Source organism: Lissotriton vulgaris, chromosome 5, assembly GCF_964263255.1.
Source record: "Lissotriton vulgaris chromosome 5, aLisVul1.2, whole genome shotgun sequence".
Lineage (NCBI taxonomy): Eukaryota > Metazoa > Chordata > Amphibia > Caudata > Salamandridae > Lissotriton > Lissotriton vulgaris.
The window spans coordinates 364,401,531-364,416,844 of NC_141693.1; the positions used below are offsets into that span (position 1 = coordinate 364,401,531).

General features: G+C 44.9%; 1 protein-coding gene across 7 annotated transcripts in view; it reads right to left on the minus strand.

Moving 5' to 3' along the window:
* The window catches only part of SPEN (spen family transcriptional repressor), a 460,760-nt gene that overhangs the window by 195,756 nt on the left and 249,690 nt on the right, over window positions 1–15,314 (minus strand). For 2 of the 7 annotated variants that reach the window (XM_086921686.1, XM_086921691.1), the window contains exons 7-10: window positions 7,207–7,332; window positions 6,220–6,333; window positions 5,235–5,348; window positions 4,097–4,197 (exon numbers count right to left, since the gene is read on the minus strand). In XM_086921686.1, coding sequence (XP_086777812.1) covers window positions 4,097–4,197; window positions 5,235–5,348; window positions 6,220–6,333; window positions 7,207–7,332 — 455 coding nt within the window. The remainder of the gene's footprint in view (window positions 1–4,096; window positions 4,198–5,234; window positions 5,349–6,219; window positions 6,334–7,206; window positions 7,333–15,314) is intronic. The other 5 variants (XM_086921687.1, XM_086921692.1, XM_086921690.1 and 2 more) reach the window with 3 other exon arrangements.

Genomic DNA, 15,314 nt, shown 5'->3' on the forward strand with positions numbered 1-15,314 from the left:
GTGTGCCGCCACTGTCGCTAGGCACTTTGTGAACACCCTGGGTGCCGTGGTGACTCCGAAAGGCAAAACCTTGAACTGGTAGTGCTGGTTTTGGATGGTGAACCGGAGGTACTTCCTGTGTGAAGGGTGCAGTGGAATGTGAAAGCACGCATCCTTTAGGTCTAAAGTTGCGAGAAAATCCCCCTGACTGAGCAACGGGAGCACTTGCTGCAAGGTCAGCATATGGAAGTGCTCCGACAGGATGTAGTGGTTGAATGGCCTGAGGTCCAGGATGGGCCTGAGGGACCCGTCCTTTTTTGGTATTAAGAAGTACAGGGAGTAAACCCCTGTGCCTCTTTCCTGCACGGGGACGAGCTCTATTGATTCTTTTTGCAGCATGACTTTGACCTCCTGCTGCAATAAGTGCAAATTCTCGGCAGACATAGGACGGTGTCTTGGGGGTATGTTGGGTGGAGTGGATGTTAACTCCAGACAATAACCGTATAGTATAAGTTTTATGACCCACCTGTCTGTGGTGATGGTTTTCCAGACTGGCAGGAACTGCTGGAGTCTCCCCCCGACCGGTGTTGTGTGGTCGGGGGCTGTGACAAGGCGTCACTGTTTGTTGGTGGCAGAGGATCTGGATCTGGAGTAGTTGTTCCCAAGACTTCTGCCCTTGGCGCTGTTACCACGATATCCACCTCGACTCTTGTTGGTGTAAGTGGACTGAGTGCCTTTGTAGTACTGCGTGGTTTGTGAGAGCTGGCCTCTGGAAACGTCTCTAGTGCTTGAGCGACGAAAAGACCCACCCCGAAACTGCTGGGACTGCAAGGCACCCATGGATTTAGCAGTTTCCGTGTCCTTTTTAATTTTTTCTAAGGTGGTGTCAACCTCCGGGCAAAACAGGTGATCTGGATTCACTGTTTGATTAAGGATGGTGGTTTGGATTTCCGGCTTAAATCCAGAGATTCCCAGCCAGGCGTGTCGCCGTAGCATAACACTAGTGTTGACAGCCCTGGCTGCAGTGTCAGCCGCGTCCAGAGCGCACTTAATCAAACCATTAGAGATCAGCTTCCCTTCCTGAATAAGCATCTCAGCTGCCTCCTTGTATTCATCAGGCAGGTGCTGCAACAGGGTCTCCAGCGTGTCATAGTGTGCCCGGTCATACCTCGCCAGAAGCGCTTGTGTATTTGAAATGCGCCAGATGTTGGCTGCCTGTGCTGCTACCCTCTTCCCCGATGCCTCAAAGACCTTAGATTCTTTGGCTGGGGGAGGAGCATCACCCGTAGTCTGAGAATTAGCCCTCTTCCGGGCATTCGAGACGACAAGGGAGTCCAGAGGCAACTGTCCTTTGATGTAGGTAGGATCAGTAGGCGCTAACTTGTATTTCTTTTCAATCCTAGGGTTTATCACCCTCGCCCTGGTAGGCCCTTTAAAGATCTCGCCAGCATGTTTCAAAACACCTTTCAGCATAGGCAGAGTCTTGACAGTTCTCTCTGAGACTGAGAAGGTATCAAAAAGGAAGTCGACATCAACAGGGTCAGCATGGAGCTGGACGTTGTGATTGTTAGCCACCCGTTCAATGAGGGCATTGAAAGCTGCAGAGTCTTCTGTAGGAGACGTTTTAGCTGAAAAAAGTTGAGGGTCTTGTCCTGAGTGAGGATCGCCTGGGTCAGCACCAGCGGCCCAGGGTTCGTTGGTATCCTCAGGGTCTGTATAGACAGGATAGCTGTACTCATCCTCCTCATCGCCCTCCCCAGCGTCCACATCAGAGTAAGTGGGCGAAACATTATGAGTCTGTGGAGAAAGTGGTTCCACCAAGACGGGAGTGAAAGCAGAGTCCTTTTTCTTGAGAGGAATCTTGTAAGACTCCATTGGACATTCCAGGGCAATTTTCCGCTTGAGGAGGGAAAGCCTGCCCGTTTCGGCATCAATGAAGTGTTCTTGATGCTCGTCCACTGAAGGTCGTCGAGGCTGTGGGCCGGGGACCACCGTTGACTACTTCGGCGCCGAGGAAACCTTCTCGGGGACGCTGGCGACCGCCTTAGGAGCAAAAGCCTTCGGCGCCGTCTTTGGCGGCAACGTAAAATGAATGGGCGTGGACGCCTTATGAGGTTTCTCAACCGGCTTCAGAGGCGGAGGATCCTTCGGTCCGGCCGATAAGGTCTTTTCCTTGATGCACTGTAGGGAGTCCGTCACCTTCTTGGTGAAAGCAGCGGAGGGGCGCGCCGGTTCGACAGAATCCTTCGAGGCCTCACCAGGAGTAGACTCTATGGGTGCGCCGCTTTTGGCCCTGTCCTGTTGACGCGGAGTCACGAGAACCTTCGGGTCAGTTAGTCCTTTCTTCGGGTCACCGAGAGCTTTCTTTGGGTCGCCGAGTCCTTTGCCGATGTCGACCGTCTTCGGCGCCGACGCACACTCGGCTCGACCACCTTGACTTTAGTCTTCGGCGCGGCAGACTTTGTCTCGACGCCCTTGACTTGAGCCTTCGGCTCGACAGCACCCTTCTGCTTCTTCGGCGCCGAGGGCTCCGAGGCCTTGGATCCGACCAAAGCGATGCGCACTTTCGGTTTCGAGGACGGCACCTGCGCAGTTTCTTGTGTCGAGACCGTAGGTTTCACTTTTGGTTTCGATTTGCCAGGGTGCGGCTCAGCAGCAATGTCCATGGCCGAGCTGAAGGCGGGGCCGTAGAACCCATTGTAAGATCTTGGGTAAGGCCTAATGGCGATTCCTCAACCTGAGCCTTATGAATTGGCACGGCCCCAGAGTCAGTTTGAGGAAGCTCCTCGTCCGAGCTATCCTCCATGGCCCCGAGGGCCCCGTCATCGTCTTCTACCTCGTCGACTTCTTCGGCCTCGAACATCTCAGCATCCGCGTCGTAGACGTCCGACGTGGGGTTCGACTCACTAATGTCCTGGATAGATTCTTCCTCGACATCCCCTGCATCGAAGATGTCCACAGGTGCCGGTGCAGCATGCGGGCCTCCTGGCGCGCAGCTCGTCGAAGCTTAAGCGTCTTCTTGGGCCGGAAGCATTAACAAGCCATACACTTGGCTTCATCATGGTCCGGCGACAGACACTTGTTGCACACCGAGTGGACGTCGATGTGGGGATACTTCGAGTTGCAGACGGGACATTTTTTAAATGGACTACGGTCGATGACGAACTGTCGATAGGGTCTGAAGCGTCGACTGGGCCTTCCGCGCCGAAAGCACGCGGGTGTAGGGAATCCGGCTCGGAACCGAGCTGGAAGAACTAAGACCGAACGCAAGACTATACCAACGTATTAGACTAAAGACCTTTTGGTCTTAAGAAAGTTTATCGATTCCGACAAGAGGGAATTCAAAGACATCCGAACCCAATGGCGGAAAAAAACAATCTGAGGATGGAGTCGATGCCCATGCGCACTGTAGTCCAGGGGAGGAGCCACCTATCTCATGATACTTCGAAGACTCTTCCAGGACAACAATGTGCAATCATCTGGACCCAACACTAGGCGGTGATCTATGCACAGATATGAATTCAGCAGCCCACATGCCTCGAACCTGTGATACCAATTACCAGGGGCTGACCTGTGGCCAGAGATGCCAAATGGGTTTCGGCTTTAATGCAGATATAGGGAAAGAATATAGGTCCTTGGTACCTGATTAGCAGGAGCCCAGGGCACACCAAGTCAAAGCACATCAGCAATTCAACAAAAAGTGTGGGCAACCATGAAGAGGGCGTTTTCTCATACTGGGTACCTGGATAGCAGGAACTCAAGGCAAACTTAGTCAAAGAGCATAAACATCAGGCAAAAAGTGGGGGGCAACCATGCAAAAAGAGGAACTTTCCTACAAAAAGTCTTGGTGGCCCACAAGACACTTGTGCTACACAACAGTACTGCACGAATTACAAAGGGTTTTAAAAATAAGGGTTAGCTGAACAGAATAAGCTGAGACCTAATAAAATAAATAAGCATATTCGTGAATGAATCAACTAAACTGAAAAGACAGAAATGAGATCACCAGAACTGTGCACATGTACCAGCTACAATGGACTTGTAAATATTTTCATGTACCAAACAAGTAACAGAGTAAAAACAATCTGAATCGTTTTACAGTACAGAATTGCTTTACCTTCTTTCTGCTAACAACTCATAGAAGTCTCTAATGTCCTGTCCTGATGTGTCCATGGATCGATAAAATGCCAGCTGGCTTTCGCGGTTTGCAAAGTCCACCTAAAATACAACAAAAACACAGAATTAAAACATGCTGTGGGAGGATATACACCGACCATAACAGAACAAGGTCAGTTCTGAAAATGTTATACTATCACTGCCACAGGCAGATGATTAGCTCAGTCTCTCAACAAAGCAGCTAGCCTGTAAATAAGCTTAGAAACTGTAATCAAGTGAACAACTATGACTGAAAGTATCCCTTTTGTCGAAGTACAGAACTTCGCTCTCTCATTATGTAAAATTGTTTCTCAGATCTTTGTGACAGAAAATCGTGTCTGGTCATAGATATCTATTAAGAACAAAAGATTTTATGGCATCATTGAAACACAAAGGTTGGTTTAAAGTTACAGTAGTTTATAGGGGGCAATAAGCCATTTTAGACAATGCTCAAAATCACACTTTGGTTATTTTCAAAACAGCGGCGAGTAGGAGGAGCATGAATACTGCTTTAAAGGTAACCTATAAGACGTTAAATACAGACTTTAAACAGCTCAGCGGTACTTGTCAGCAAAAATAAGCATCACAAAGCTCTATAAAATATTTAAGAAAAGTCTGAAAAGGATAGATGCTAAACAATATAAATGTTCGAACTAATCGAAAAACTAATGAACAATTGCCTTTGCACCCAATAGAATTACTTCACATTCTTGTTGCCTGCATGTTTTTTACAACCACCATTCACACTCAGAGAGCAGACTACAACAAACTAGAGTGAAAGAAAGATAGAGACGCGCTTTACCTTTGTGAATGCCATGGAAGGGGTTTGTGAAAGGCAGAAGAGTAATTCAGACCTTGAGATAACCTAAATGTAGATTACCTTGGTGTGGTGATGTAACTGCTTACCAGTAACAACAAGCCCGCTAAGTGTAGAAAACAATAAACCTAGCAAAAAATAATACACTAAAGACTATTTAAGATGGGGAGGGGTGGAAGAGAATGTAGGCCTCTAAGCTGGTAGGTTATGTTTTTTTTTATGATGATGTAATAGGGTCAGGGTAAGAATTAACTTTTTATCCTTCAAAGGTGATTCTGCACACCTTATTTTTTTTCCCACCAATCTTCCTCCCCTTGGTCTCTTTTACAGCTGCTTGTGCATATTCAGTTTCATTGTAGAGAACCATGGCCATGCCCTTTAAGCGATCATACGCCACCTGTCAAAAAAAAAAAAAAAGGAAGAAATAAGAGCCTTATCCGCCGGGGAGTGGGTTAAGGGGAGGATTGTCTTCTAGATTTTTTTTTTCTTTTAAAAAAAAATATATAAATATATGTAAAACAGCTAAATCTGTTGATTCATAGTATTCATCACTTAGGGAGATCGAGCACTGGTCCGTGAGTGCAGTATTAATTAATGGTCGTCTCTACAAATCCTACAGCCTTGATGCCAATCATGTATTTTTTATTTAAGGGAGGCATGGTGAGGGTGATGGAAGGATGTTGGATTTTAAACTAGGGATACATTTTCAGTCGGTTCCGATTAGAGGTTGTGGTAAGATTATCTGATCAAATAGCATTATGCAAAAATACAAACTTTTATTGTTACTGGTAAGACAGCTAATGTTTCATTTAAGGTTATGAACAATACCACACTTTGCACTATGGGTACCCTAAAGATAATATAGAATATACAAGGCTCTCTTAAACAACAAAAACCTGCTGTGATGCAGGTTATGTGTTTTGCTGTGAGAACTGCTGGGATTCCATCATGAGAAACAGGAAAAGCATGGCTAGGAGAAACAGTTTTTCAAGTTTATTTGGGAGCCCCTAACTGGCTGAGAGTCAGCACATCTACGCTTGATACACAAGGCCTGCTTGTATTTGCTCCAGCCAAATGTGGTAAAAAGTCAATTTGACCAAGTGGTTTTTCTTTTTTTTACTACACAAAGGCAAAAAAAACAAATCATACAACTCTTCTAATTCAAAAAAAGGGGTGAAAGGACAGAATGTAAATCAAGGAATACAGCAACAGAAACATCTCACACAAACACACACACACACACACACTCCCCACAACCTCCCACCTACCTTTACCACAGGTCCATAGCGGCAGAAATGCCGAGTTAAATATTGTTCGGAGACATTGGAAGAAAGGCCGTCTAACCATACACAGTTTGTAGGCATGCTCTTCCCAAACCCCAGCTGCAAAACCATAAAAGGAGAGATGGTGATCAGTAGACAAAATGGCTAGCAATGAATTGCATTAGTTAAATTTAAAGCCCCTTTAGCTTTACAAACATTGCAGATACCACATGTTTTTTTTTTTGCAAGAGTAGGGAATGTAACCCATTTCTTGATTTAATTCCCACTTCTCTCCTGCTTAATTAAAAGTGAAATTTACTGCTCCCAAAAAAACAAAATAAAATAGGCATCACAGATGGGGGTTGGTAACATTTTGCCAAATAGCTTTACAGATTTGCCTCAAATATTTGACATTTTAGCATGCCAGAGAGATCAGGGTCAGAAAAGGCTAACCCCTGGATATATAACAGCATTTGAGTCGTAAAGCATCTCTACTTGAGTTACATTGTAAATATGAGCTCGAAGATTAAATGCATTATGGATTAAAATGTCCTTTTGTTCGTATTTTGTATACTTTTTCTGCATATTTTGGACATATAGCTAGTGTTCCATGCATTCAGAATTTCTTAAGAGATTAACATTCTAGGCTGTTAAATAGGTCTTTTAAGGCAAGGATCTTAGTATAGGTAAATTAAGAGAATACCATATTAACAGCTCACTCTGAGCAGTGATAAACAGAAAGACATACAAAGATGTCTCCACAAGCTTCTACACCATTCCTGTTCAAGCCAACTGATTGTCTTACAGCTCTGGGGATTTTCAGTATTTCAATTCAAAATCCACAAAGTGGCTGGGCAGTGAAGAGATGCTTTAAAACTCTAATGTCAAGAGAAGAGATTGTGACTAGGAATAACAAAAAAAAGTGGTGCATCTGCATTTATAAAGAAATGAAAAAAGAAATGTAAAGTGTTCAGTTGATGTTGAAGCTAGTACCTTGAGCCTGTTATTCCCAAGAAACTCCCCATCCATCTTCTTAATGGCTTTACAGACACTCGCAATATCGCAGTATTGCAAGAAGGCATAGTTTGGAACTCCATTCAGTTTCTTAATGTCAATATCCTGAAAAGGAAATCAGCAAATGATAGTCAGCAAGATGCCAGTAAGAAAAAGCTGTACATGTAGTACAATGGCGTCTGCAGAAAACAGCTGTACACCTGAGTGACCATTGTTAAAAGCCAGGAAAGAGTATCAAAACGAGGATACATTGATGATCCGCTTGGTCTAGCATTTAAGAAAGGACCATTAACAAGTGTATTACGGTTTTGCACTGAATGGAATTTTAAACACAGATTGCCATTCCTTACACAACAGAAGTGTTTTATCATATGTTTTACAAAACCCGGGTGCTCTAAAATGAAACCCTAGCACACAGAGGAAAAGGTACTTAACTGTAATCCTAGTTCTCCACCATGGATAGTCTTCTCTGAATTCATAATCTGATTATCTGCACATGTGCATTAAACAGAATACATTCTGAACATGTTTTTTCAATTTAAAATTTACTACAAAAAGAAAAAACATGCCTGAGTGAAGCAAAAGTTTTTTTCCCAAATCAGACAAAGGTGATGGAAGAAAGGCTTGCAATTCGTCGAACCACTGACAATCACTCGGTAGCATTCCAACCCATCATTCCTTTACCCACCATGCCACATCAGGTTAGACCCAGCCATAAGCGCCTTAGCTTTCACCCAGTTCCAATAGGAACAGCCCAGATTGAAGCGATAAGTCAAGACCTCTCTGACCTGGAACACGAGCAAGACCGGTTTCACCCTCTCTGGGGCCTGTCGGTCAGGTGTGCATTGGTTTCAGTGGCACTGAGCTCAGGATCCATGACTGGGCATATCCTTGGCTACTTAGGGCTGGACTGTTCCTACAGGAGCATAGGGCGGGACAGATTTGCATATGGCTGGGTCCAATCTGAGGTGGAATGGTGGACATAAGAACAATAGGTTGGAATGCTGCCATAAGCAATTGCCAGTGGCTGGACTTACTGCAAGGATTTCCCCATCACCTTCTGTGTCTAGTTTTTGCAAATCAGTTCATTAAAATCTAGCAGAATCTTCCTCCAGAAAATTACTGGAAACTAAAAACATGAAGATAAGAATGGAGCTCCTATACAAATGATAATTAGAAAGGATTAGGTTACTTACCCTGTAAGCATCTGTTCTTGGCCTGTAGAGCTGCAGATTCACATCATTTGCATACTCCTGCCATCTAGTGTTGGGTCTGGATGTTTGCAAGTTGTTTTTCTTCGAAGAGGTCTTTACCCCTCACAAGGTAAGGTGACTGCTCATTTCGGTCGTAGTACGCATAGGCATTTACTATTGTACGATTGTTTTCCCACAAGTGGGCGAGAATGGAGTAAATGTAGAACAGAGATGTCCATGCGTATGAAATGTTAATAAGAACTGCAACAACCCCACGTGTCCGGGGAGGAGGGAGGGCACATGTGAATCTACAGTTCTACATGCCAAGAACAGATGCTTACAGGGTAACAAACCGGTCATGGCATGCGTGCTGAAGATGCACATGCTTTGCACTGATTGTATAGAAGTATTCTCCCATTGCGGTGGCTAACCAAAAGGTGTTGCAGTTGTTTAAAAAAGAATTTTTAGCACTGCTTGTCCTACATTTGCTTGTTGACGTGCAAATACATCCACACAATGTTTTGTAAATGTGTGTGGTGTAGACCATGTAGCTGCCTTACATATGTCAGCTTGGTGAATGTTGCCTAAAAAGGCCATACATGCTCCTATTTTGTGAGTAGAATATGCTCTTCGAAGTACAGTTGAAGTTTACTTTAATGTAACAAGTATGAATACATCTAACAATCCATCTAGAAATACCAGATTTTGAGATAGGATTTCCTTTATGAGGTAGAGGAAATGGAACAAGATGTTTTGCGAAAATCTTTGGTCTTATCAATAAGGTATAATAGTGCTCTTTAAACATCCAATGTGTGTAACGCTCTTTATATATATATATACATATATACACACATACACACATATATACACATACACATACACATATATACACATACATATATATACATACACATATATATACATACACATATATATACATACACATATATATATACACTCACATATATATACATACACATATATATACATACACATATATATACACATACACATATATATACATACACATATATATACACATACACATATATATACATACACATATATATACATACACATATACATACACACACATATACACATACATATACATACACACACATATATACATATACACATACACATATACACATATATATATACATACACACATATACACACACATATATACACACACACACATACACACACACACATATACACACACATATACACACACACACACATACACACACACACACACACACACACACACACACACACACACACACACACACACACACATATATATATATATATATATATATATATATATATATATATATATATATATATATATATAACTTGAGAACTCTTTTACTAGCACAATAATTGACAAGTGTACTTGGTGCAAAACGGGTTTGCCCACTGGAGGGCTCTAATATGTTTTCATGGAGTCATTGTTATGCAATACATGAATTTAAATGCAAAAAATTCTTAAGAATCATTAAGTTTGATAGTATGCATTCTGCTAATAGAGATAGGTATCAACGTTCTGCATTAACTGTTTATTAACAAACTACATGTCCCAGAATGCCTGTATTACTTACAGGAAGTGATGTAACCTACAGGGTTTTTTTCTTTATTTAAAGTAAATTGTTTTCAACATACACTAACCTGTGAGCAAGGTCTCCGTAGAGACCGAAACGCGTTAGGTTTTGCTGGAATGCTGTAATAAAGAAATTGCAATTCGACTTAAAACCCGGTGTGGTTTTTGAATCTCTCACACGGGAGTGCATGAGGAAAAAAACTTCCCTACGGGAAAAGCTGAATGTTTATAATCGCAGCGGGTCCTGCTGCGCCTCGCGTGCACCGCCTCAGAGCACCCGGGAGCCTCCGAACTTGGGCCAGATTGAATGGGGATATATATATATATATATATATATATATATATATATATATATATATATACACACACATATGGATTATGCTACTTACCAGTATGCATTTGTTCTTGGCATGTAGGGCTGCCGACATTCATATCTGTGCATAGATCGCCGCCTAGTGTTGGGCCCGGATGATTGCACATTGTTGTACTGGAAGAGTCTTCAAAGTTTCACGAGATAGGTGGCTCCTCCCCTGGACTACAGTGCGCATGGGCATCCTCTCCATCCTCAGATTGTTTTTCGCCATTGTGGCAGAGATGGAGTATAGTACAGTAAGTGATGACCATGCCTGAGAATGATTCTGAGTGCTACAGCTGCGACAGGCACCGGGGAGGAGGGCTTTCGATATGAATGTCAGCAGCCCTACATGCCAAGAAAAGATGCATACTGGTAAGTAGCATATTCCGTTCGAGGCATGTGGGATGCTGAATTCATATCTGTACATAGAATAAATAGCAGTTTCCTCCTTAGCGGTGGTTGCCCGTGCCAGCTGCAGCAGTCTGAAAAAGAGTTCTGAGAACAGCCTATCCTACAGCAGCTTGCTGTTTGGAGTGTACATCTACGCAGTAGTGTTTGGTAAATGTATGTATGGTGGTCTATGTGGCTGCTCTACATATATCTTCTAGAGGAATGTTACCTAGGTAAGCCATGGATGCCCCTAACTTGCGTGTAGAATGCGCTCTTGGGGGAACTGTTAATGTGCGTTTAGCCTTCTGATAACAGATCTGTATGCACTTAACAATCCATCTGGCAATCCCCGATTTGGAAATGGGGTTGCCTTTGTGCTGTGGAGAGAAGGCAACAAACAGTTGCTTATTTTTCCTGAAATCTTTTGTCCTGTCTAATTAATACAGGAGAGCTCTTTTAACATTCAGTGTGTGCAGTGCTCGGTCTGCTACTGAATCTAGATTTGGGAAGAAAACGGGCAGTTCTATGGTTTGATTAATGTGGAACTGCGACACCACCTTAGGCATAAATTTAGGGTTGGTACGCAGCACCACCCTATAAGCATTAAACTGTATGAAAGACTCTTGAATAGTTAGGGCTTAAAGCTGACTAACTCTTCTTAGCGATGTGAGAGGATGCGGGGCACGCCCGGGAAGAGGCACCAGCTGATGGCAATCAGAGGAATGCTGGTCCTCGCAGTCCCGGGCTCCCGCAGTGTGTGTCCTTGCAGTCAGGCACTTCACCAGTCAATCCCCTCAGATGAAGCCACAACGAAGAAAAGCAGCAAAGAGGCCAACAAATGGCAGGGCGGACCACAGAACACCAGAATCCTGCTACGAGCGGCGATGTGATTGCCACTAGAAAGGCAACTTTCCATGTCAGAAACTGTATTTCACAAGAGTGAAGAGGTTCAAAAGGTGGTCCCATTAGTCTGGCGAGAACTATGTTAAGATTCCAGACAGGTGAAGGTGGGTGTCTGGGAGGAATCACTCTTGAGTCCCTCCATAAATGCTTTAATGGCCGGCACCCTGAAAAGGGAAAGGTGCTGTCTGTTCTGAAGATAAGCCGCCATTGCAGCTAAATGAATCCTGATGGAACTGTATGCCAGATTGCATCTGTATAGATGTAACAAATAACATATAATGTTTTGTGTTGATGCATCTAGCGGATTTATGTAATTATTGGAACAATAAATGACAAATCGCTTCCATTTCGCCGCATAGCACGCCCTGGTGGTAGGTCTTCTTGCCTCCTTGATGATGTTCATACAGTCAGGGGGCAGGTTTAGGTAGCCGAACTCTATGACCTCAGGAGCCATATCGCAAGGCTCAATTGTTGCGGATCTGGGTGCTGAATGTCTCCACGGCTCTGAGTGAGGAGACTGGGTGTGAGTCGCAGTCGTTGGTGAGGCACCACTGAAAGTTCTAGGAACGTGGTGTACCACGCCTGCCTTGCCCATGTTGGAGCAACTAGGATGAGCATCATGGAGTGCTCCCGCAGTTTGCGTGCCACTAGCGGTATGAGCGTTTCTGGAGGAAAAGCGTACGCAAATCTGCCTGACCAGTTCATCCATATCGCATTGCCCTGAGACTGCGGGTGTGGGAACCTGGCGGCGAAGGTTTGGCATTTTGCGTTTTCCTTTGTGGCGAACAGGTCTATCTCTGGGTGACCCCACTGCTGGAAATACGGTTGGAGCACTGAGGGATGTATCTCCCACTCGTGCATTTGATGGCTGTGCCTGCTGAGCAGGTCCGCCATCTGGTTGCCCTAGCCTGGGAGATGTTCCGCCATGAGGAACATGTTTCTTTGAATGGCCCACTTTCACATGCTCTGGGCTAGATGTGACAATTGTGGAGAGTGTGTGCCTCCCTGCTTCTGGATGCAATACATGGCAGTCATGTTGTCCGTCCGGATCAGCACAACTTTGTTGCACAAATGCAATTTGAACGTCTTCATCGCCATGAAGATTGCCATCAGCTCCAACAGGTTGATGTGCATCTTTTGCTGCTGCGTCGTCCATAGACCCTGCACCGTATAATGGAGGACATGCGCTCCCCAGCCCTGGAGAGATGCGTCCGTTGTCAGCATTATCTGTGGTACAGGCTCTTGGAATGGTCGTCCCCTGCAAAGGTATTGTGTGTTCCACTAATGCAGAGAGTTGTATGCACAACCGGTCACCAACACTAGGTCTTTGAGATGTACCTGAGCCTGGTTCCACTGTCGTGCCAAGCACTCCTGAAGCGGACGCATGTGTAGTCTCACGTGAGGGACTATGAAGATGCAGGAGGCCATCATACCTATAAATACTTGCGCTGGGAGTGAGTGTTGGAGCCTGAATTTCTGAATCAGCAATTGCATGCTGTTGACTCTGGCAGAGTTTGGCTGCGCTGTTGCCGTCAGTGTATTTATTGTCGCTCCTAGGTACTGTTGTACATGTGCGGGCTGAAGATGAGATTTTGGGTAATTCAGTGAAAATCCTAGACTGTGTAGGAGGTGAATTGTGCGGGACAATTGGCTGGCACATTGCTTGGACAAGCCAGTCGTCCAGATAAGGATAGACATGGATGTGTTGTCTTCGAAGGTGCGCAGCCACTGTCGCCAAGCACTTGGTAAACACTCTGGGGGCTGTAGGGACCCCGAAAGGCAGGACCTTGAACTGGTAATGTTGGTTGTTGATTGTGAACCTGAGATATTTCCTGTGTCCTGGGTGAATGGGAATGTGGAAATATGCGTCCCTCAGGTCTAGGGTTGCTAGGAAGTCCCCCTGACTGAGCAATGGTAGAACTTGCTGCAAAGTCAGCATGTGAAAATGTTCTGACAAGATGTACTGGTTCAGGGGTCTGAGGTCTAGAATGGGCCGGAGAGACCCGTCCTTCTTTGGGATTAAGAAGTACAGTGAGTACACCCCTGTACTCTGTTGTTCTAAAGGCACGAGTTCTATGGCCCCTTTTTGCAGCATGCAGATGACTTCTTGCTGCAATAAGTGCATGTGCTCTGCGGACATAGGACGGTGCCTTGGGGGTATGTTGGGTGGAGTGGAGGTTAGTTCTAGACAATAGCCGTATTGAATAAGTTCTCACCCACCTGTCTGTGGTAATGCCTTCCCAGACTGGCAGGAACTGCTGAAGTCTTCCCCCAACCGGTGTTATATGGTCCAGCTGATTAAGTAAAGTTGTTTGGATCTCTGGCTTAAACCCAGAGATGCGTAGCCAGGCATGCCTTTTAAGCATCACACTTGTGTTGATGGCCCTAGCTGCTGTTTCAGCCGCATCTAGCGCAAACTTAATGGATGCATTTGAAATCAGCTTCCCCTCCTGTATCAGCATTTCTGCTCCCTCCTTATAAACATCAGGCAGGTGTTGTAGTAGCTGCTCTAACGTGTCGTAATGAGCCCTATCATATCTAGCTAATAGGGCAGGTGTATTGGAGATTTTCCAAATATTTGCCGCTTGAGCCGCTACACGTTTGCCAGAAAGCTTCTAAGATTTTGGATTATTTGTCCGTAGGAGGAGCATCACCATTTGTTTGAGAGTTCGCTCTTTTACGAGCATTAGCCACTACTAAGGAGTCCAATGGGAGTTGGCCTTTGATATACGTAGGGTCTACTGGCGCAGGCCGGTATTTCCTTTCAATCCTTGGGTTTACAACCCTTGCCCTTGTGGTCTCCTTGAAAATGTCACCAGCGTGTTTAAGGACACCCTTTAGCATAGGCAATGTCTTTACTGATCTTTCTGAAGTCGAGAAAGTATCAAACAAAAAGTCTTCCTCCACTGGGTCAGCGTGCATTTCCACGTCATTGGCTGCCCTTTCAATTAATGCGTTAAACGCAGCAGTATCTTCGGTAGGCGAGGTTTTGACGTATAGGACTGAGTGTCAGGCGTGGTGCGTGGCTCACCAGGGTCAACAGGGTCAGTCCAGGGTTGAGGTTCCTCTTGATCTGTGTCAATAGGATAATTAAATTCCTCCTCATTGTATCCCTCCCCCACATCCTCATTTGTACATGTGGGAGAATAGGCATATTGTTGTCCATAGGACTCCACAGGTTCAAAAAGAACAGGTGAGGTGGCAGAGTCCCTTTTCTTTTTGAGTGGGATCTTATATGACTCCAAATGGTTTTCTGGAATGATCTTTCTTTTGTAGATAGTGAGTCTTCCTGAATCAGAGTCGATGAATAGTTTTGACTGATTGTCATAGGTGGGCGCTTGGAATACCACGTCCTCCTCAATAGGCTGATTTCTCGATACTACAGACACTTTTTTTGCTGTGTCGGTGCTTTTTTGTGGCTCGAACGCCTTGGGCCGAGCGGTTGGGGGCAGTCCGTACTTAATTAGTGGCGTAAGCATTGGAGACGAACCGACCTTCTTCGAGGGCGGCGCGGTCTTCGATCCGACCGACTTCGTCTGATCACTAGTCTGCTTGAGGACTTGCGTCGACTCGAGCTCCCGGTGCGCAGCAGGCACGCTCTTCTGCTTCGACAGAACATGCTCTTTCGGGTCGACTT